Raw genomic sequence first — 11,029 nt, 5'->3', positions numbered from 1 at the left:
TGAAATAACAGCTTTGGTCCTTTTCTCTTAATCTGATCATGTTACCTTGTTCTTAAAAAAAAAAAAATCAAAACTCACAGCCAGCTTTTACCATCAGAACATCTGAATAAAAACAAAGTATAATGGCAGGCAGCAAATGAGAGATGGGTTAGAATAAATAATGCTCATGTTGTAGGTGAAATTTTTTTTTTTTTAATTCACATTTTATCATTGGCCCTTCTGAAACAGTCTTCTCACAAAATGAAAGGGTTTGGCTGGCAAAAATTGCTCTCAGAAGAGTGCTCTACCACTTTTAAAAGCAGTGTTCCACAAGAATATACACCTCCACTCCTTGGTCTTCTCCAGGCTATGGAAATACCTGCTCAGTGTGAGCTGGGTGAGGGGGGCTCAGAAAAGGCTCTTTTACTCCTACTTTTCAAGCTGTGTTCATTTCCCTCCTGGCTTTTTGCAAAAGGAAAAACAAGCACAGAGGTGGCTTTCCTACAACACTTCCTCCTCATGGTTTAGCTAAGCAGAGAGATGCCAATTTATTCTCCCCTTGGCCCCAGAAGATGAATTCCTGACCCTCAGCATAGCAAGAAGCAAAGAAACAAACACGTGGATGAAGAGTTCTACAGCCTGATGTACACGACACCTCAAATCAGCCACCAGTGTGACCACTACAGCAAGCTGGAGCTGGGGACACAACCTGACTTTTTAAGAGCTACAGGACAGCAGAATCCCTGCTTCCTCCCTGAAAGGAAGGCATCCCAAGGATGAGTTTTCCCAGTCAAGTCTTCCTGCTTCCCACAGGGAGGGCTGAAACGCTGCAGGTTTTCCAAAGAGAAGTGGCAGAAGGAAAACACTTCAAAGAAACAGTGGCAGAAGATGCATTTATGTAGAGTGCTGCAGTGGTGGGGGGGGGATTCCAGAGCTGTTTGCTTTTAGATTCTGCCTTCTGGCAGGGCTCAATGAAAAGGGGCTGAGGCCAAAATCTATTTTTAAAAAGGTTAAAACATACCAAAAAAAAAAAAAAAAGTTGTGGACAATTACAAAAACGTTGCTTAGCAGCAGCCAGCCTCTGACCAGTTCTTTCAGTAATGGCATTAAAAAACAACCTGATTAATAGTTCAAGACATGGTGCTAGGCAGAAACCTTTTCTCAGTGCTAACAGCTCCCCTGCACTCTTCGTTCTGCTCTCTCACTGTCCACTGAGAAAGGCCAGGTGTCCTTTGGTGCATCTGTTGGCATAATGACCTTTTTCACCACACTAAAAGAGAAAGAAGAGAGAGGAGTTATTACACAGTTCAGGTTTTTTTCTCTCTAGGTGCCTTTATTAAAGCAGCTTCCAGCCAGCTTCCAGTTTGGAAGCTTCTCCACATGTGGAAGATGGAGCATTTAGCAGATGAAGTGAAATGTGGTGTCAGCAGGATTATGATTTAGGGGCTATTTCCACCCCTTGGAGGAAAAGCAGCTCCTGCCCTGGGAGCTCCCTGACACTGACAGTGCACTGCAAAGGAGAGAACTCTCAGCACCACTGTGAACAGCAAAGGGCTGCAGCACACACAGAGAACTTCAACACCTGAGGTTTCCAATCCTGCTCCACTGGGTATCAGAGATCCATGGGGTCTCTCCTGATGGGCTCTGCCAAACTAGACAAAGGTCCATCTGATCAGGAGATTGATGACTCTGTACCTTGAAGATACTCAAGCCCAGAGAGGGAAATGCCAATATTTGGTGCTAGTCTTCTCCAGATATGTAACTTCCTTGCAGATAAAATTACATGCAGTTATTCAGTTTTCAGTGAAATTGATTCAGCTACATAAGATCCCTGTCCAGTCACAGGAATTTTTACCCAAACAAAAACCTAAAGCACAAAAGCTGGCACTGACAACAATGTAAGTGTCAAAGCTGATGGGATGGGAAGAATCTTTGCCCTTTTCTAGTGGTTAGGTCAAAAAATCAAGAGAGATGGGACATCACTTGTGTCAAAGTTTCACCAGTGCTCCTCAAGGAACTGCCAAGGTGAACAACCCATTCCTTGGTCTGATAGCAACAGAGTGCACTGACAGGCAAAACACTGAGCAGCCTTTGGTTATTCCATTTCTGTTACTTGCATACTCACAGGGGAGAAGAAAAGCTTTCCACCATTACCAAGAATAAGCAAAGTAACTCAAGAAACAAAACTAATCTTCACTGTTGGTTTGAAATACTCAGCAGTCTCCTTGAACTGCCACAGTGGAAGGGTCTCCTGTTTATTAGCAGATGAGCAAAGTGTCCTACAGCTCTCTGAACTGTCCCAGTGAGGCTGTGCACAAACCTGGAGGCCTCAGAACACAAAAAGCCACATCTGCTGAGCACATGTTTCATGAAGCTCCTCACACCATGAAAAAACCTTTTCCAGGACCAACACCCCTCATCACAACAGCCCCTCTTCCCCTGGCAAAGCAGCACAACACAGTCCAGGAGACTCACACTCCACACTTGTTACATCCCACACCTTTTGCTTTCCCTCCTCATCCCTCCCCTCTGGAATTACCTTGTAGCAGGTGACCTGCTCCAGTGGCCTGGGTCCTCTGTTTCCAGTGTTGTTATTTTGAGACTGCATGACTCCAATGACCTGGGGTGTCCTCTGTTGGTTAGAAGAGTTCAGACTCGTTCAATGCACATCAAGGATAACCACCCTTATGATTGTTAAGAAAAAAAGAGCACCCCAAACATCAAATTACCAATTTTCCTTCAAGTCTGTGTGGGTGCTCTGCCAGCTGGAGCACCAGAGAGAAGAAATCAAACACTGAGTCTTACAAAAAGTCCAGCAATCCTGCTTTTCTCTAGAAAGCAGATATAAAGAGTGGGTTTAGGCTGCTAAAACACCACTGCCATCTCTGAGAGATGTCACACAAGTGACAAAACCTGGCAGACCACTGAGCAGTCTCATCTGATGGGCTTCTGTGTAACGCGGGGCTGCTCTGTGACCAGATCTTTCTCATCAAATTGGAGCACTGGCAGCACTTCCAGCCCTCAGGGCTGCTCACTGCTTAATGCTTGCAGAGCTCACTCCCTGCCAGGCAGTGCCCCAAGGAACAGGACTGGCCCCTGAGCACAGCACTGACAGCTGAGGTGGTTAACCAAGGTGAGGGGAGAAACAGAACAAAGCAAAATATCACAGTGCCAGGACAAAGGCAACACCAAGCCCTTGTGATCAGATGATGGACATTAGAGGGCTGGGGGGAGGATTTGCCCCCAACTTCAAAATTACCCAAAAAAATCATCCCCTGTTGTAAAATAGGAAAGGTTTTGTCTTCTCCAATACTTTCCAGCAAGCCAGATCCAAGAGCCCAGGTGTCCAGTTCCAACTGCTGGACAATGCTCCCTCTTTTGAAGGTCTGTGGGAAGGGGTTTGAGGGTGGGTGTGCAGGGGAGCTGGGTACCTTTTGCTGGGTTTGTGTTGGCTGAGGCAGTGGTGGTTGCTCTGTGGTTCCCATTGGCAGTTCAAACCTGGGGCTGGTTTGGATGGAAACAAGAAAATTGATTCTCAAATCATGTGCTGACACTGCACCTGCAGCTCACTCAAGTCCCTCCAAAGAACACAAACATTCAGCCAATTCAGTCTTGCTGGAAAACAGACCTCCCACACACACACACTTCTCTTTTCATTCTGATGCTCAGCAGTTACACACAGGGAAATCCAATCCATTTTGTTGTCTCTAGCTGTGAAATCTTCTGGACTACAAATCCATGTGATCCCACTGCACTGCTGGCACCTGATCACCACCCAGAGCCTCACTCCCTGCCCCAGACCCTGAAATCAGCACAAACTGAACTCTGCTCACATCTCAGAAGCTGTTGGGAAGCACTGGAACACCCTCGTTTGACATGCAGCAGAGAAAACAGGAGATTCCAGAGGATCCTGGAAGGATACTCACTGCATGAATTTACAGGTAGGTCCCTCTGGGCAGAATCCTACGAGGTAATTCACACAAATGACTCTCCGAGTGTGCCGGTGTCTGCAGAGGGGACCTGAAACACAAAGCTCAGCAGCTCAGCTTCCATCCAGCCAAACCCCAGCACCCAGCAGCTCCACGAGCAAGGAGAGAACAGCACCACCCTGTCCTCCATCTACAGCCCCAGAAAAGAGAGAACAGCACCACCCTGTCTCCAGTTACAGCCCCAGAAAAGAGAGAACAGCACCACCCTGTCCTCCATCTACAGCCCCAGAAAAGAGAGAACAGCACCACCCTGTCCTCCAGTTACAGCCCCAAAGAGAGAACAGCACCACCCTGTCCTCCAGTTACAGCCCCAAAGACAGAACAGCACCACCCTGTCCTCCACTACAGCCCCAGGAGCAGCAGCTGTGGGCCATACATACCATGTTTGCAGAAGCCTCTGTCATACCAGGGACAGTCTTTGATCTTAGACTCCGGGTCAATGTGCAAGAAGGGGCATTCTTTGTTACTGCATTCCCCTGTTCCAAAGGCAAACACACTTCTAAGTGACCCCTGCAGGCTGCAAATCAAATTAACTCTCAAAACACGACCTGGGGTCACAAAGCTGTTGCCAACATTGTGTCAGTTCAGGCACAACAGTCTTGCTGCCTGCCTTAACCTAGAGGAAGAACACCAAGGACTCATCCCTGGTTAAGTAAATTTCTACCAGACTGGATTATTCACCTGTGCTTTCAAAAACAATGCAGGAAACTACATTTGAAGCAGTCATGAGAACAAAACCCAAACATTTAGTGCACCAGAAGTGTGGAGAAACTACAGATTGCACACTAACCTCAATCCAAGGAAACCTACAAGACTGTAAGTTTCTGACAGCAAGTTGCCTCATTATGTCCAGATCTCCAGAGCTGGAAAGCAAGTGCATAAAAGTTTTGCACCCCCATGCCCTCTGCTGCTCATCAGCTCCCCAAAATAAAACTCATGCAAAGACCAACTGCTCAGCCTACTCAGCTCATACCCAAAACAGAACAAAAGGCATAAAACCCAATAAAAAAATTGAGCTTCCCCCCTCTTTCTCCCGAGGGATGAGGTCTTGAGAGAGGAGGCAACTACAGCACATCACAAATTTGGGGGGGTAATAAGGTGAAGGACTAAGCAGGTCTGGAAGAGCACAATCTAACAACATCCTCAGGCTCAGAGCTGTGGAGATGGAGGAGAGGGACCCAGCAGGGACCCTCCCACACCAAGCAGGAGCTGCAACACCCCTTACCAAATTTGGAGTAGAAGTAACACTCAGGCATCTTGGTCATGTCATACTCGTGCAGGAACTCACACTGGTCTCCCTTTTTGCACAGCCCCCGTAGCCAGTGTTTGCAAACCACTGTCTTTTCCCCACTGATGTGTCGGAACGGGCACATCCCTCCTGGAGCAGGACAGGGCCAGGAAAAGAGGGAAAAAGAGCAATGAAAATCCGTGGCAGACACAGGCAAACAGCAACACCTCGATTCCCACTCCAAAATTACATCAGAATAATGAAGTTGTTCCTCCAGTGTCCTCCTCTAGCTCAATTATCCCCTCTTTACAATAAAAATAAAGTACACTGAACAGTGATGGAAAATCTAGTTCCCCCCTTTTCCCCCAAGAGTAAAACTGCACTGGAAAGATGACTTGCCTTTGCCACAAGCTGCTTTTAAAAAAAATTCACAGACAGCTGCACCTGATTCTGTAGAGAGAACAAAGAAACATGATTTTAACACAGTCTCGTGGTAACTTTTAAGATCATCTGGTCCTCAGCATCAAAAGAAAAGCAGGGTTATGGTTAAGGGGAATATTTTGCTTGAATACTGTGTTCATGTCTGGCCCTCACAAATATTTGTATTCTCCTTGAGGGACAACAGAGGGAACTTGCAAGGGTTTGGTGGTACTTGTTTTGCTTTTCAGATATTTAGGTTTTATTGGTGTGGTTTTCCTCTGTTGTTAAATCAATCCTGTCAGTGAATCCTGCATTTACAGTTCTGACAATAACGTAATCATTTATTTTTTTTTAGCAGAACAGCCTGAGACAACCATTACTGTGTACTCCTTTGCTGATCCAGATAAGAACAGGAATACTCAAGGGAATTAAAACATAAGTTTAGTAGCCCAGACAGCAAGTTTCAGCTGAATACGAGTCTCTTGAGACAGTCTGTACCTGATTGTAAGACTGAAAGCAAAAGATTTAGAGGCTAAGATGAAGATTCCCTGCCATCAAAATGTCTCATTTATCAAAAGTGAGTGAAAAAAAATCAAAGTATTTTACAAGGAAGTGATGTTTATTTAAAATAGGTACTGTCTAGGTCCTAACTACATCTTTCTTTAAGTAGGAAAGAAAGACACCTGAATTATGACACAAACCTCACAGGGAAAGCAGAAGCCGAGTGGATATAAGGCTAAAGCCTGGGTAAGACACTCAGACCCCCCCTCCCACCCTCTCCCTCAGCCAAAGCCCACGGGTGTCCCCAGTCCCCAGGCCAAGAGCCGCCCCCCATCCCTCCCGGGGAGGAAGGAGCGAGCCCCACACGCACTGTCCATGCCGGGGAAAGGCAGCGGCTGCGCCCCCAGCTGCTGCTCCACGGCCAGCTCCAGGTCGAACTTGATGTGATCCACGCTGGCGATGAGCTCCTGCATGGTGGCGGCTGGGGGGCGGCGGCAACGGGGAGGCAAGGGAGCTATGGTGGCGGTGTTAGAGGACGACGAGGAGGAAGAAAAGGAGGAGGAGGGGGGGGCAGGGCCGGCGGGCGGCCGGGCCCGGGAAGGCCCGGCCCTGCCCGCTCCGCTCCGCGCCGGCAGTGCCTGAGGTGAGGGGAGGCGGCGGCGGCAGCACTCGGCCGCCCCGCGCCGCCCGCCCAGCGGAATGCCGGGACTCACCCCTCACCCTCCCGCCCAGCAGCCAGCGCGCGGCACGCGGCCAATCACAGCGCGCCCTCAGGCTCCGCCCCCCTCCTCGGTCCGGCCGCGCATGCGCCGCGCCTCAGGTGAAGGGAGAGGAGGAAAGGGGGGGGGGGGGGAGTGTGTTCGGCTCGGCTCGGCTCGGCTCGGCTCGGCTCGGCTCGGCTCGGCTCGGCTCGGCCATGAAGGCGCTGAGGGTTTTCCTCCCGCTGCGGCCCCTCGCCTGGGCAGCTCCTGAGAAACCCCGGGAAGCGCTGTGCTTGCTCCGGCCTAGCAAGCGGTGGTCGCCGCCAGGGTGGAGGCCGTGGTGCTCCTCACAGAACCTGCCCCGTAGTGGCCCGAGAGAGAGCCCTGCTGGAGAGGAGGAGGAGGATGAAGGTGTGGAGTTCGGGACGCTGTCTAATAAATTTTCTTCTAGAAAATTTTATCACAAAACCACCTCAAGCTTTCGGAATTTAAAGCTTCAAGAAGAAGAAGAGGACAAACCAGAAGGAAAACGACGGCGCCGTCCCAGGAACACCCCGTACTGGTACTTCCTTCAGTGCAAAGCCCTCATCAGAGAGGACAAGGTTTGTCCCCGGCACTTGGCTTGTTTGGGTTTTAACAGCAGTGATGAAAGGTATAGCTCAGTCCCATCTGTACTGTCCTGTCACTTAAAATCTTTACAGAAAGAAGCAAAATAAGAGTTCATGAAGGATCCCCATACTCTGTAGGGCTTCCACCACAACCTGCCCACAGCCATGGGTAGTAATATTCATTGTAATAAATCCTGTTGCTGCCTTATCATGGATTTCTCCTGTTCCCTGCAGCTGGCAGAGGCTCTAGAGCTGTTTGAGGTGCAGATGCTGAAGGAGGAGCGTTTGCAGCCAGAAGAAAGCAACTACACTGTTCTCATCGGTGGCTGTGGCAGGGTTGGCTACGTCAAGAAGGCATTCAGGCTCTACAATGATGTAGGTTGATGTTCTCTCATCAGATTTTTTTTTAACCGTTTCAAGCATTCAGTCACATTACTTTTTCTCCAAAATACCTTCAAGTCCCTGTTTGTATCCCTTGAGCCTCCAGCCCTAGAGAACAAGCTATGGATTTCTGCAGGTCCTAAACAGCCACTTCCAATCCTTCTTCTCTTCCCTCAGATGAAAAAGAGAGGCCTGACCCCCAGTGAGGCCACGTACACAGCCCTGTTCAATGCCTGTGCTGAGTCTCCCTGGAAGGACTCTGGGCTGCAGAGTGCCCTGAAACTGAGGCAGCAGCTGAAGAGCAAGAACAAGGAGCTGAACCTGGTCACCTACCATGCACTGCTGAAGGTCTGTGCCCTCTGCTCAGATCTCAGGATGTGCTTGGATGTCCTGAAGGTAAAGATGTGACTTCTGTCACAGGTGTGCTTTGTGGGTTTCAGAGCTGGGCTGTCTCATTTTGAAGACCCATTGACTCACCTGGTTCTTTGAGAGCCCTCACAGCAGCTCTTCACATTAGGGCCAGTTTGGGAGTAGCTAAAAGGATTGCTGTTCCTGCCCCCAAATTCCCTGTACAGGAGAATCCAGGATCTGCACAGGCACTTGGGGACTCTTTTTCTCCTGAAGCAGCTGGTCTGGCTAACTGAGAACTTTAATGTTCTTTCTGCTCTTTTAGGAAATAGTCCAGAAAGGCCACGTTCCCACAGCTGAGACCTTCAGCTTCCTCCTCATGGGCTGCATAAAGGACAGAGCCAGTGGCTTCCGATACGCCTTGCAGGTTTGTCAGCATGTTCTGAGCAGGGAGGAAAAGTCCTTCTGAATTGTAACTTGTGTCCTGAGGGCAGGGAAGGCAGGGGGTTGCTCAGGGCTGGTGAAACAGGAGGAGTTCAGCTCCTCCAAGGAGAATTTCTTTCAATTAAAACTTCCATCAGAACCCCTGGTACACTCATAAACCTCCCTGGGTTGACTCCAGGCAGCTGGTTGTTGCCTGGTGGCTCCTTGCCTCGTGCTGCAAACTCATTCCTGTTGTTTAACAACACCTGCACCTGGTGTGTCCATCTTTCCCTCCTCAGGTCTGGAAAGAGATGGCAGGATTAGGGATAAAAGGTAACAGCCACACCTACAACCTGATGCTGCGTGCTGCCAGGGACTGCGGGATCGGTGACCCGGCCCTGGCATCCCAGCTCCTGCTCACACCCACCCACCAGCACTGCCCTCAGCTGAGGCTGACACCTGGCAGGCAGAAGGGGAAAAGCCAGAAGAAAGGATCAGAGGAAGCAGCTGCTGTCCAGCTGGATGTGGAAGCTATGGAAAACCAATTATTTCAGGAGGGTTTGGTGCAGCCTGAAAATCTGCTCCAGCTACAAAATAAAGAAGTACCCTGGGCTGACACAGAACCAGCTGCTCTCAGCACAGCTCCCAGCAGGACTGGAGTGTTGGTGAGAAGCCAGAACGAGATGGAGCAGCAACAAGCACACCCCAGCCAGGAGCTGTGTTCCTGCAAGCTGCCCAACTTGCTGGATTCTGTGCTGCCCAACGCAGCTGTGGTTTCCCTGGGGACAGTGGCCAGGCCATCCGACAGGCTGGTTCTGATGGGGGGTGTGGAGGGCTTCCTGAGGAAGATGAAAGAGGACAATGCAGAACCCAACATTAAAACATTCACCTTGCTGGCTGAGCTGGTGGAACCCCAGAGCCCCTCCGAGTCCTCTTTGCTGGCACTCGTGGATGAGCATAAAGTGAATGTGGATGTGACCTTCTTTAACACCTTAATAAGGAAGAAAAGTAAACGGGGAGACCTGGAAGGAGCAAAGGTGAGGAGGAACTCGGAAGCAGCCCCATCACCATCCTCTCTCATCCCATTGTCAGCCCCATTTCTCTCCCCACTGTAGAAACTGGGAATCCCACGGGGGTTTCCCCAAACCCAGGTTGATTTCTAGGTGGTCACTCTGGATTCTGTTTGAGCACCTTCAGCTCTGTCTGAAGGCAGCAGTGACTCCTTGGGGACTGATGCCAACACTTGTGTCTTGCAGAGCCTGCTGCCAGCTCTGGTGAAGAGAGGACTCTCACCCAACCTCCAGACCTTCTGTAACCTGGCAATTGCTTGTCACCAAGAGGAGGATGGGCTGCAGCTGCTCACAGATCTGAAGGTGAGGAACTTGCAGCATCAGGTTTAAGCTGCAGGGAGAGGTAAAAAAAAACCCCACTGAGGTTTTGGTGCTGAGTGGTTGTGTTCTCGGGGCAAAACCTTGCAGCTCTACTCATGAACAGAATTTTTTTGTTGTTTGTTGCCAGAGGTCTGGAGTAACTCCCAACAAGTTCATCTACAGCACCCTCATCTCTGCTGCAGTCAGGCACCTGGATTACCACTACCTCACCCAGATCCTGAGGGACATGAGGAACAACCAGGTGCCTCCCAACGAAGTCATCATCCGCCAGCTGGAGTTTGCAGCACAGTACCCTCCAAAATTTGACCGGGTGAGTAGCCACACCTGGGTGGATGTGAAGCCAACCTCAAAGCCTCCAGGAGGGAGGAGAAGGTGCACATCTTGCCTCAGCCTTTTTTTCCTTCAGGTTTCTGGCTGTTTGAGCTGTTTTTTTAGCAGCTTGTAGCTGGCACATGCTGGTACTGAGTTCTGGTCTAATTGAAACTTGTTTGGGTTTTCTGATTTGCTACTGAGTTCTCGTCTAATTGAAACTTGTTTTTTCTGATTTTGTTTGCAGTACAAGTCAAAGAACATATACCTGGAGAAAATTGATGGTTTCCGTGGCTACTACTTCAGGTGGTTAAAAGTGATGGCAGGAGAGGAGACCCCACACCCCTGGGCAAAGTACCGAGTGGCCAAAGCTGGGGGAGGTGATGATAAGGAGGAGGTTGAGCAGGAGCAGAGGGAGCTGTGAGGAGGAGGAGGAGGCTGAAGTCCTGAATCATCCTTGTGCTGGGAGGACTTGGAACTTGGTCCCTGTAACTGAGCTGCTTTGTATTCCCATGATTTCTCATGGTAACTACATAATAAAATATTTATCCTTTGTTCTAAGGAGAAGCAAATGTGTTTCCAGGGAATTTCCCTAAACTGCAGGGGATGAGGCAAGCTGCAAATAACAAACCTTGGGCTAAACAGTGAGTCACATCTGACAGATCCTGGAGCTCAGTGCTGCTTTGTCTCTTCCCTGTGTTCTGAGCCTGTCTGGGCACCTGAGGTGTGACCAGTCACTGTGTGTGCCCTG

General features: G+C 49.5%; 2 protein-coding genes across 4 annotated transcripts; one reads left to right on the top strand and one right to left on the bottom strand.

Moving 5' to 3' along the window:
- Positions 1 to 172: 172 nt before the first annotated feature.
- Positions 173 to 6,735, bottom strand: CPSF4 (cleavage and polyadenylation specific factor 4). 3 transcript variants are annotated; one of them, XM_030460073.1, is made up of 9 exons: positions 6,488 to 6,735; positions 5,596 to 5,646; positions 5,194 to 5,346; positions 4,349 to 4,444; positions 3,906 to 3,999; positions 3,411 to 3,483; positions 2,709 to 2,744; positions 2,519 to 2,611; positions 173 to 1,249 (listed from the first exon to the last, which is right to left on the bottom strand). In XM_030460073.1, exons 1-9 carry the CDS (start codon positions 6,588 to 6,590, stop codon positions 1,181 to 1,183), a joined length of 768 nt encoding a protein of 255 aa, XP_030315933.1. In that variant the 5' UTR covers positions 6,591 to 6,735; the 3' UTR covers positions 173 to 1,180. The 3 variants fall into 3 exon arrangements, with proteins under 3 accessions (XP_030315933.1, XP_030315934.1, XP_030315935.1); XM_030460074.1 differs by lacking the exon at positions 2,709 to 2,744 and having other exon boundaries at positions 6,488 to 6,734; XM_030460075.1 differs by lacking the exon at positions 5,596 to 5,646 and having other exon boundaries at positions 6,488 to 6,734.
- A 202-nt stretch (positions 6,736 to 6,937) lies between these two features.
- On the top strand, positions 6,938 to 10,839 carry PTCD1 (pentatricopeptide repeat domain 1). The gene is made up of 8 exons (XM_008498930.2): positions 6,938 to 7,420; positions 7,661 to 7,801; positions 7,985 to 8,203; positions 8,481 to 8,582; positions 8,878 to 9,615; positions 9,835 to 9,951; positions 10,097 to 10,279; positions 10,526 to 10,839. The coding sequence occupies exons 1-8, from the start codon at positions 7,034 to 7,036 to the stop codon at positions 10,700 to 10,702; spliced, it is 2,064 nt and encodes a 687-aa protein (XP_008497152.2). The 5' UTR covers positions 6,938 to 7,033; the 3' UTR covers positions 10,703 to 10,839.
- Positions 10,840 to 11,029: the final 190 nt, after the last annotated feature.

Source organism: Calypte anna, chromosome 14, assembly GCF_003957555.1.
Source record: "Calypte anna isolate BGI_N300 chromosome 14, bCalAnn1_v1.p, whole genome shotgun sequence".
NCBI lineage: Eukaryota > Metazoa > Chordata > Aves > Apodiformes > Trochilidae > Calypte > Calypte anna.
Note: the sequence above shows the minus strand (reverse complement) of the source record. Positions and strands in the feature narration are given on the sequence as shown.

Coding starts and splice junctions, on each gene's coding strand:
- CPSF4 (XM_030460073.1), bottom strand. CDS start 6,590: ATGCAGGAGCTCATCGCCAGCGTGGATCACATCAAGTTCGACCTGGAG. Junction 4,445..5,193: donor TTACTTCTACTCCAAATTTG/GTAAGGGGTGTT, acceptor CCTTTGGAACAG/GGGAATGCAGTAACAAAGAA. Junction 2,612..2,708: donor ACAGACTTGAAGGAAAATTG/GTAATTTGATGT, acceptor TCTAACCAACAG/AGGACACCCCAGGTCATTGG.
- PTCD1 (XM_008498930.2), top strand. CDS start 7,034: ATGAAGGCGCTGAGGGTTTTCCTCCCGCTGCGGCCCCTCGCCTGGGCA. Junction 7,421..7,660: donor CCCTCATCAGAGAGGACAAG/GTTTGTCCCCGG, acceptor TGTTCCCTGCAG/CTGGCAGAGGCTCTAGAGCT. Junction 7,802..7,984: donor CATTCAGGCTCTACAATGAT/GTAGGTTGATGT, acceptor CTCTTCCCTCAG/ATGAAAAAGAGAGGCCTGAC.